This window comes from Eurypyga helias, unplaced genomic scaffold, assembly GCF_000690775.1.
Source record: "Eurypyga helias isolate BGI_N326 unplaced genomic scaffold, ASM69077v1 scaffold14103, whole genome shotgun sequence".
Taxonomy (NCBI): domain Eukaryota; kingdom Metazoa; phylum Chordata; class Aves; order Eurypygiformes; family Eurypygidae; genus Eurypyga; species Eurypyga helias.
The window spans coordinates 43,290-54,450 of NW_010243496.1; the positions used below are offsets into that span (position 1 = coordinate 43,290).

The 11,161-nt window shown below is 42.2% G+C and overlaps 1 protein-coding gene across 1 annotated transcript in view; it reads left to right on the plus strand.

Annotated features, from left to right (window-relative positions):
- Window positions 1-11,161, plus strand: part of MYRIP (myosin VIIA and Rab interacting protein) — a 51,872-nt gene that overhangs the window by 11,505 nt on the left and 29,206 nt on the right. Inside the window, exons 6-7 of the mRNA XM_010149450.1 lie at window positions 5,577-5,754; window positions 8,062-8,711. Coding sequence (XP_010147752.1) covers window positions 5,577-5,754; window positions 8,062-8,711 — 828 coding nt within the window. The remainder of the gene's footprint in view (window positions 1-5,576; window positions 5,755-8,061; window positions 8,712-11,161) is intronic.

The window sequence follows — 11,161 nt, forward strand, 5'->3', positions numbered from 1 at the left end:
TTTTACTAGTTAAACCAGGTTGAAGAAATAGGATGAAATAGCAAGTGAGGAGAAAAACATATGTGATCCAGAATATCCTCTGTAGAGTTCAGTCAGTTGCTTTTGGGATCTGTTTTGAATTACCACTTTGGCTTCTCTTTAGAAGAAAGAGGAATTATCCATACTCTTTCATATTTTGAGGAAGAATGTAAAGCAAAATCTTTATGTTGCCTCTCTAAACAATATACACACATGTAAGAGAGTTGTTCAAGGTAAAGAATCCGTAGATGATCAACATTAGACTCAATATTCACACGTGTGTTTTATAAAACATTGCTCTTGCTTTTGGTTACTTGTTTTGGCTTTATTTGTTCAGTGTTCAGAAGCACGAACTTGTAAATTGTTATAGATAGAAGATGGAATACTTGTATTTATGAAGTAATAGGAGACATTGTACGTGATTACTTTTTATTCACTCCTTCCTTTTCATCTTCAGAAACCACATCTACATTGTCTTTGAGTTTTTCCTTTTTTTTTTTCAAGCAGTGAAACAGGACTGTACATGCAAAAAATTATTCCGTTTAGTGGTAGCCCAGTACAAGATGAAGGCTGAGTTCCCTCCATCCAGACATTACAGCTATGCAGCAAAAATACCCTAAAGAGGGATTTAGAAAAAAAAGAAAAGAAAGATAATATTAATGTGTCTGGAATTTCTTTTTGAAACAAACAGAGCAGATGCCAGTAGGCAGGATTTGGTGGGGAACCCATCAAACTGAAGTGTTCGGAAATGCCTGTCAATACTGTAACTATATTTTGCAAGCTGTGCTGTACTGCACAGCGATGGGGTACAGCACATGCCTTCAAGGAGTGTGTGCAGTGAACACAGCAAATGACCTGTTGGGTTGCAATGCCATCTGCTGATGTACTAATTTAGTGCAGAAACTAACAGTTGCAGTACCTTCGTGTCTGCAAACATACAGAATGGCCTTGTAATTCATCACAAATAAATATACCTAAAGTAGCACCTGTATGACAGTGGAGGGTTTGCTGAGGAATGAGAACTTCTCGTCAGAAAAGGTGCTGGTAGCTTTAGCTGGAAGGGAGGGAAGTATCTTCTTGACTTCTCATGTCTTTATAAATCAGGATCAAAGCTCCTACGTTCCTGCCTCCTTCTGAAAATGCTATTTAGGCTGCTGTATTATTTGGATACTTTTGGAAAATAGACTGGATTGGTTCTTCTGCCCTGAGATCTTGCTGCTGTCCAAGTTTGTAGGCAGTTGGTCAAGATTCAGGGCCGTGACTCCCCCATTTGTTCGGTAAATATCCCTTGTTCCAATGCGAACCGATCCAAGAGCCTGTCGGAGTAGCTGGTCTTACCTCCAGGACTTTCCTGCATCCATGCACAGGGAAACTACACGGAGCACCAGCCCCCAAGTAAGCTTCTCAATCCTATTCCCCTATGTTTAGTGCTTCCTATGCAAATATCCACAAGGGGAAAATGTCCCCTCTGGATCTGTGTTATCTCTGTGCCAAAGGGAGGCACAAACGCAGCACAGTAACGTGTATTCTGCTGCCTGGCACGGGTAAGCGTGCCAGTAAGGTCACGCCACGCCATGGGCCAGCATGTACGTAGGTTTGCAACCCACGCTGCAGTTGTAGGATGGTTGAGTGAGTGGTGCTGGCTGAGTTGAAGTTGTTGCAGATGTGCCAACCAAGATTAGAGCTTTTGCTGGGTAACCTCACACCAACTAACTAATTTTCTAGTTTGCTTTTAATTGCAAAAGCAACAAAAGGAGGTCTGGAGACATTTGCTTTTCAGATAGACTCATCAGTCAAGCAGGTAACTGATTGGAGATAAACTTGTGGACAAACATTTGCTTTTCTATTCTGAAAATGCCAATGTAGAACAACTTGTTCCCATGCCAGGATCTGCTTCTGTCCTACTCCTACCCCAGACTTCGCTATTGACACTCCTTTTTGTATCGTTATTGGTGTTAGCAGTGATTTGAGCTGGTATCAGGGATGAGTATTTACACTTTCCTTCCTCTCATACTTGTCTAAGTAAAACAATTCTACTATCTGTCCTTCATTCCTATCTAACACTAACTTTCAGAACATGAAATAACCCAACCCTCTACTTCTATTTATTCTTCTTAATTGGAGCTTGCTAGAACACTGTCACTTCTTGATGATTTAAATCTCTCCAGACACAAAACTACAGAGAACTTCAAAGGTAGCAGTGAAGAGTGCCGGTTCAACAGCCTCTTCCAGTAACATGGCTTCAACCTTTTTCAGGATCTGAATGCGGGGGTGGAGTCAAGCTATTTTAGCTTGGCATTGCTTTTCTCTCCATGAGCCTTCTGAGACATTGAACCATCTTCAGTGGAAGGAGGTGGTACTTCTAGCAGAGCAGTACAAGACAAATCGTATCAAAAATTCACATGAAGTGTTAGAAAAAGGATGAGGATGGCCTCAAGCCAAGCTTTGGAGATAACCAAAAGCTTTTTCCCTTGCTTTTTCCAGGAAAATCCCCCAGGGATTTTCCAGGAAAATTCCAGGGATTCCCCCAGGGAATCAGCAGTAGTTCCAGCATAACACCAATTTCCTGCTCTCCACAGAGAGCTGGCAGAAACTGTGGAGAGCAGTTTCCCTCTGACCTGACCCAAAAGTTTCAGCACACAATTTAGAAGAATGAGCTTGTTTTAGATAAGCTTATTTGGATAAGCTTGTTTGAGATCCTAGGCTGCTATACAACACTGGGAGTGTGTCTACTTTCCTTCCTGCACTCTCTTGTTGGTCAGTGCTTTTTGTCCGTCAGGCCCTTCATGCTCGCCTTCTCCTGTTAAATCCTTCAAGCTGTTGTGCATCTTCTCGTCCTTCTGAAAGTTCTACCAGCCCTGTAACGCAGACGCACTTGAGCTAGGTTTGACTTGCTGGGGCAGTGCTGGTTAGCAGCCTTGCTGCGGAAGCCCGGGTCTGAGGGCAGGGCGGCTGAGCCCCTTCAGCGGGTTTCGCAGCCCCTGCCAAGACGTGCGGTGTCAGGGCTAAGCTGCTGGCGGGTCTCCGGTTAGTTGCGAGCTGAGTGCAGACACTGCCGTCACTGCGAGCTGCGGTGTTTATGAAACGGTGAGTAGGCAGGCGAGAAGCTACCAGTTAAACGAAACACCAGAAAAGTTGTCACACCTACAGATCTTACATAATAAGAAAAACCACGTTACTTTCATTGTCTGAGACCAGGTTATTGTTAAACAGACTACTTAAGTTTTTCCTGATTTTTTTCTTCTCCTTAGGATTCAGTTCTTTAAGTAATAATGGGAAATAGATACTCGTGATTAAGCTGTAGCATATTCCTTCTTCTGGGTTCTTCAGCATCTCTTACCTCTCTGTGTTTGCCATATACAGCAAAGGAATGTGCCCTGAGGGAATATTCTTGGTACTGTGAAAGAGTGACAGCCACAACAACTTGCTGCTTTCAGCACTAACAACTTTAACACGAAGATGTGAGAGGATGCGGCAGAGCGAACTGGACCTAGTTTATTCTAAGAATGGGAAGCTCAGTAGTTCTTGCTTTACAATGAAGTGAAGTGAGTCACAGCCCGGTTAAAATTTGTCATAGTTCAGGCTGCAAATCTGCGGCAGAATTGTTTATATTGTCCAGATATATCCTGGCAGGATGAAATCCAATTTAATGAGCAAATTCCTATGGCAAAACCGTTTATGTCCCTGTCTGTGTTGTGTTAACCCTTCTACAGGTTTAAGGAGAGTTCAGATGATCTCGGTCAGTTGAAGATCTAGTTTGAGGTTTGAAACAGCCTAAATACACACTTGATTGTAGCTGGTTTGTGAAAGTGACTCATCTGGAAGATTCCCTATAATAAAATTACGTGGTACTATGAGCATATTGTTACTAGTTCATATCACTGCATTTGAAAGGAAGCGCTCCAATGAATCACCTGTGTCTTTGCATGGACAGGATTAACCAAGGTATATGGTTGTTGCAGTTACAAAAAACATTCGATTCAAGGGCAATAAATCTGGATTTTCCTCCAGACCTTAGAAGCCAAAGTAAACCCTGGTGCTTAGCTGTGTTTCTTTTTACTGAATCTGTTATGAAATCACACTGCTGAGCCAAAGATACAGGAAGATTTGCAGTTAATTAAATCTTCTGGCATGGTACACGGGTCCTACCCAGGAGCATTTCAGATAGGAGGAGGTCCAGCCAGAAAAGGGGTGTAAGTGTTGCTTTCAAGCCGTCAGGACTCCCAGAAATGCTTGTGCTGTCCTGGGAATGGAAGAGACTTGAAAACAGATGTAATACAAGTTATCCTTTTCCTCATCTGCACCAGTGCAAAGCAGAGCTCTGATGCAGATGAAGACTGGCCCTTTTGAGATTAGCAGTTTTAGTTAATTATTTGTAATTCAAACATCAGTAAAAACATACAAGGATTTGAGAGTGCTGACTTGGCCCGCGTAAAGAAGGTGAGCCACTTGAAATCATACTTCTTAATGAAACCCTGGCGTATACAGGCGGCCTTTTACCAGCTCTGTTAGGAAAGCTGGGACAGGGGCTTTGGGTGATAAAAAGTTATGGGGATAAAGCTAATTGTCGCTTGAAAAAGTGATCTCTTCTGGCATTCAAGCTGCCTGAGCGCAAAATTGATATCAAAAGCAAAGCTATTTATTAAAAAAAAAGAAAATGCGCTGCAGCAAAATAGTGTCAGCCAGATGTTAAAACTTGGCTTGAGCTGCTGTAGCCTTGTTTCTAAAATTACATTTGTGGTGTGATACATTAGAGTGAGTTCTCCTGAAATCAGCAGGACACTGCCAACTTTCACAGTTTTTTAAAACTGGCCAAATTGTGACTTCTGTAACTGACCCCAGTGCCTAAGTCAAAACAAAGGTTTCTGATCTATTTATGTAGATCCAAAGGAAAACACCTTCCCCTCAGTAGTAGTCAGGGCTCATTAACAATCCCAACAGTATTTTAACTCATTTTGCCTTGAAATGTGACCCTTCTGGAAACAGACAGATGTGCAGTTATAGGCGATGTTGACTTCATTGGCAAGACTGCATAAAACTGCCCAGCGTATTGTGTGATATGTATGTCCTAGCAAACAAAAGAATTCTGCATTAAAATCGGTTGAGTTGCACGTTTCTGGGGAACAGGCTGTCTGCTTTTTTTGAATTTTTAACTTCTGGAAATTGTTATACCAGATGGCCTGTTGAGCCAACAATAGCTCTTCATGTCTCACCACAAAGGGATCTCTTTCTGGCTAGCTTGAGTCAAAGCAGTTAGATATCAGTCCTCACCAAGCACATTCCTAACAACTTCACCTTAATTATTTCTTTCCATCTGCTCCAAGGTAGTATAAACACTTTCCTGCCTCCTTGCATAGCATCAGAAATGCATAGCATCAGAAATGCACATAAATAAGCAATCTAGTGCTGAAGAAATTCTTTTGAATACATGAAATTTGATTTCTAGATGCTAGCAGGTCCTATACTTCTGTGGGTAACAGAATACTCATTACAGTAAAGAGTTTGATAATTAAGTAATTCTGGTTTCAAATTATGCTCTTTGATTTTTATTCCCGCAGAGGTCCCAGTCTGCGTTCTCCCTGGCTAGTGAAGAGATGCCCAGTAAAGGACTAGACCCTGCATCAGCTGTGACCGAAGCTCCTTGGAGGCAGCAAAAAGGACAGTTCAGGAAACAGAAGGAACACAAGCTCTCCGCATTGCCCAGCTGGAAAAGTGTGGACAGGCTAAATGAAACAAGTAAATATTTCTAGTACGAATATGATTCTTTTTCTGGTTCTCCCTCAGATGTGGAATAATTATGACTTAAAGCAAGGACCTTCCCTGGGGAATTTCTGCTGACCTCTGTGCTTGCAGGGGTCACGTGTGAAAATGGCTGGTGATGCTGAGTGTCACAATTTCACTGGGCTGTGTCATTGCTCGTCTTACCTTCCCCCCTGCCGCCCAAGAAAAGATTCCAAATTTGGGCCTCTGGGGAGTTGATTTTGCACTGTTAGGAAACACTAGTCATCTAATTTGGATATATTTCAGAGCTTCTAAGACACAAGTGCTCAAGAGGCCCTGCTCTGTCACCTGCTTATCTATCCTCCAGTTGAAGGAGTCTGCAGCTGCCCATAGTACCCCTTCTGTTGCACGTTAACTGTTCATGAGGTTATGAGGTTCATAGCTGCTGCTGTGGAACTCCCATGACAGTCTGTTTGGTCCTACATCTTCTCTTGTTACACCTGTGGAGTCCATCTGACCCCTGTAGCAGATTGGTTCATGAGCCAAGCAGATAACTTCATTTTTGTAGGGTGTTTACTGATGCTGTAACTCCCACAGCTGGCTCACAGGGGTGCTGGTCAATACCTCTCCTCCCCCAAAAAAGTGATAGTAATGTAGTACTAAAATCTGACTTAAACTAAGTATGCATTACTTTGTGGACTGCTCATTCAACTCCCTGCCAGAATTGGTGTTCTCCTGGGCATTTTAGTGGAAGGCGTGTTTTCAGTAAAGCAGTTAATTGGGTGCTTAAATTTAAGAACCCACTTCAATCCCGTTGAATTCAACTGTTGAGCAATTTAGTCCTTAACAGTCGCTCAACCATAACAGAATGACAAATTGACCCAGTTTCCTTTCAGGTGCTCTACTCAGAGGATTTGTTCTGCTTCTTTCATCTAAGAACCACATTTGTGATGAAATTGCAGTGCCTATTCAGCTTATAGTAAATAGCTGATTGTGCTAATATGTGTAAATCTGATCTTACCTATGCCGTAAAAAGCAGCTTTGTATTAGGATACAGAAAACAAAGAAATCTCAACCAAGAGTTTGGAGTGGTAACATTAGTGGACTTTCTAGTCATGTAGCCAAAATGCAGTGCACAATTCATTCTGATTACAGTTTGCACTGGTTTAAATGATGACTCAAGAGCCAAATCATGAATTAGTGCTATTTTCCCCTTTACTAATAGTTTCACAATGAGTCTTCTTAAATCTGTTTTCGTTTTCACATGGATAAATTATAATATATACCCAAAGAATGGTGTGCAAAATCCATTTTTTTCAAGTAAACGCCGTTGGTTTAGAAAATCAGTGAGGGAGCATTTGACATTACTTGAACCTGGGATAAAACTGAGTCAGCTTTCTGACTATACAGTTCCCAGTGGCTTTCCTTTCCACCCTGCTTACCTTCTAAGATGCAATCAACTACTGTCCTGTCCTTTTTTCAGTTAACTGAGGACATTTGACCAATTCTTATGTGTCGTTGCTAAACAAAATAAAGGGATATCATTATCTGTAACTATTTTGATTTCTTTTTAAGGAGGAGTAAGCATTATGGCAGTGATGTATTTTCTCAAGTTCTCTGAATTGGCATGAAATTTAGGAAGTGAAAGCAAGCCAGAAGGACTCAAATAATTAACAAATACAAAAACTCTACTAAATTTTTATTAGCTCCTGAGTTTAATTACCATTTAATTATTGTTTCATTTGGGGGAGGGGGTCTTTTATTGTTAGCAGTGCACCACAGACTTTTTTTTAAATTGAGCACACCTTCTTACTGCATACTTATGTTCTTTATGAACAGTTTCAGAGAAGAAGTCATCTTCTTGAGCTCCAAGTATGTGTAATCATGTAATACAAGCAATGCTTGGGTATCATCTACAATATTATCTAGATTTTACTTCTTCCATTCTTAAATTGTGATGTTCTGTTTACAGTTTTAGAGAACTAATAGTTTATAATTAATATTTCTATAGCTTTCTGGAAATGGCAATTTTGAACAAAGGAATCTGTAAGGCTGAAAAGTTCATTCAGTAGGCTGAGACTGCTGTGTAAATCCACGGTATTATATATTTATTCAACTTCTGTGGGAGGTAGAGTCATCACACGTATTTCCCATGAAAGGACTTTTCAAATTTGATTTGAAATGGAGCCTAAATTTAGAAGAAATGCATTTCTCTGAGTTACACAGCAGTTTTGACCGTAATTGTGCTTTTTAATGGCAAGTAAAATGAGCCTTTCAGCCTGTGATCGCGTAGCAATAATTGTTCTTGTTTTGTTTTCAAAGATCCGCCTTCTGTTTTCCAAAGCACTGATGGAAACTGGGTAGCTTTGCAGAACGTCACTTTGCCTCGTCCTCGAATGCTCGCCAAACCAAAGAGCCAAGTATTCGAAGCTTTGGAGAATGAATCCAGCATTGTGTCTGCCTATGATGAGATGGGCTCAGACAGCGAGGATGACTACGACTGGAATGTGGCCTTGAACAAGCTGCGTCGGAGACCTCGGCAACTACCAGACGATTTCTATTATACCAATTCCCAGTATGGCACTGAATGGGTTTATGGCAATGATCAGTACCAGGCAGTGACCTCCCCTTCCTCTGGGTTATACACCAATACTGAGACACTGTTCTCGGATTCTGAAACATCTTCGGTAAACTCTTCCCAGGAAGCTAAAGGACCTAGCAAACTTCTCTGGTTACAAAGCAGAACTCAAAGTGATATGCCCAGAATGGAAAAAAAACACTTCCATGGAGAACTGGATGTAAATTTCAATCCACAGGCAACCAGTTTGGAGTATTCAGACAGCAGTGAGACTGAAGAAGTCCATTATGATTTAGAAAAGAGATCAAGAAGGTGGAGGAAGAACAAAGCGACCTCTGAAGAATTATGCGAAGGAAAAAGTCTTACAAAAGCCAACAAGATGAATTTAAGTCAGGTAATTGTGTTTGAGCTTACCGAATGCAATCTCAAAAAGAGCTGGGCCAAACTAAGCTACGCTGGCAATAGTGTGTGAATCAGGAGTGAGAGGTGGTGTGCTTGCAAGCCTTATCCTCCTCCTACCTTGCAACTGAGAAGCAGCAAAGGTAAAGTGTTACATATACCATGACAGGCTTTGCCTCTTCCACAAACATGCCACTTCCTTCTGATCCATGACACTGTTAGTACAGTGCTCTTAAAAAATAAGTCGGGATTGACCACGACCTAACAAATGTTGGGTTTGGGAGTTTTTTTGACTCCTTTGTTCTTTGAATAAGAAATAACTCATATGCCTGGGAATCTTCTGTATGCTGTTTGCAAATATCCTGGTAAGGAATAAAGCTAATGAACAGCAGAGATTCAGAAAGGGCTGGTTTTGAAATAGGGTCCAATTGATGTCTGCTTTTAATTGGTCGCTTGATTATATATGTGTTAGGGTGTTTACAAGCTACTTCCATTTAAATAATTTGTCATTTGATTAAAAAAAAGAAAAGAAAACCAAAACAGACTGTAACAGCTCAAACTTAGATATATATAAATGATCGTACAACTCAAAAGACAGCAAAGAACTCTCCAAACATTTCTTTTAAACCAAAGTCTATCTGGAGTTTGTCCAGGCCTGGGACTGGTATTATGTAAGTGATCCATTTGTCCCCCAAAACTTTTCTAGCAGTCCAAGCACACTTCTAACTAATTACCCAGCTGGAGGAGAAGAATTCTGACCACTTGTCCATTGCCATTTCCCATGTCCTACCCCTCTCAAATCCTGTAGCAGTGAGCTGAGTGCTGTGTTCTCCCTAGGCCTCTGACTACAAGCAACCCAATCCAGTCCTTAAAGCCATCTGAGCAATTTTAGGATGCCTGGAATTGGTTTTCTTTGCTTATGCTAATAGCCTATATTTCCCATAGAAAGACATCAGTACAGCAGATGTCAAGAAATTTAGACTAGATATCAGGAAGATGTTCTTCCCAGAGAGGGTGGTGAGGCACTGGCACAGGTTGCCCAGAGAAGCTGTGGATGCCCCATCCCTGGCAGTGTTCAAGGCCAGGCTGGATGAGGCTTGGAGCAACCTGGTCTAGTGGAAGGTGTCCCTGCCCATGGCAGGGGGGTTGGAACTGGATGGTCTGTAAGGTCCCTTCCAACCCAAACCGTTCTGTGATGTGGATTCTAGGATTTCAATATGTTTTTAATGCTGGGCAAACTATTGTTAATCCTGTATCTATTCCATCTGCTTTTAGGAGACAGGTGTGGGAGTTCTGCACTGATTCATTTATACACGTGTCCTCATACGTTTATAATGTGCAGTTGTTAAAGAGGAGTTATGTATGACAATATGCCCTGACAACACATCAGTGGCCATTAATGACTTCCTAGAACATCAGGCAGAATTACAGGACTTTCCAGGGACTGCACAATATTTTGTACACAGACTTCTGCATTCCCTTCCTGGCTTTGTATATCTGTGCCTATTCTGTGTGTGTCCGTATTCATATTGTGGCTTCCAAGTTACTACTGCTCTGCAGAGCATAGAAGAGCAGAGCTGCCAGGGAAGGTGTCCTGGGGATGTTCCTCCAGTGGAGACAAAAAGGCAGGGTGCTTCCAGACACACATGGTGGCACCTTTCAGCAGCTTAGTGTGTGCCCCAAGTGCTGATGCAGAAAATGATTGTTCTTTCCAATTCTTTTATAAGTTGCTTTGTGTCTTAAGGGCTCCTTACACTTCTCCTTTGTGCTCAAAAATGCAGAATCATAGAATCACAGAATGGTTTGGGTTGGAAGGGACCTTAAAGATCATCCAGTTCCAACCCCCCTGCCATGGGCAGGGACACCTTCCACTAGACCAGATTGCTCCAAGCCTCATCCAGCCTGGCCTTGAAGACATCCAGGGATGGGGCATCCACAGCTTCTCTGGGCAACCTGTGCCAGTGCCTCACCACCCTCTCTGGGAAGAATTTCTTCCTGATATCTAATCTAACCCTCCCTGATTTCAATTTGTACCCATTACCCCTTGTCCTGTCACTACAGGCCCTTGTAAAAAGTCCTCTCCCAGTACCCTTGTAGGCCCCCTTCAGATACTGGAAAGCTGCAATGAGGTCTCCTCGGAGCCTCCTCTTCTCCAGGCTGAACAAGCCCAATTCTTGCAGCCTTTCTGACCTGTTCAGCCCTTCATTTTACCCGAGGCTAAAAGGCTGATCCTGCTATCCTGCTCCCTCGGCCACTATGCTGCGGACGGAGACACAATGCTTCCAGATTGCACGCTACTCTCTTCAAAGCAATGAAATTGTCACTCGGAAGTTTCTGTATGGGTGGCTTTGCATACATCTGGTTTGTGTTTGGAGACACACAGGGCTGGTGCCCTCATTCGGAGAACTGTTACTCCAGCCTCCAGTACACAAGCGCTTCTGGGAG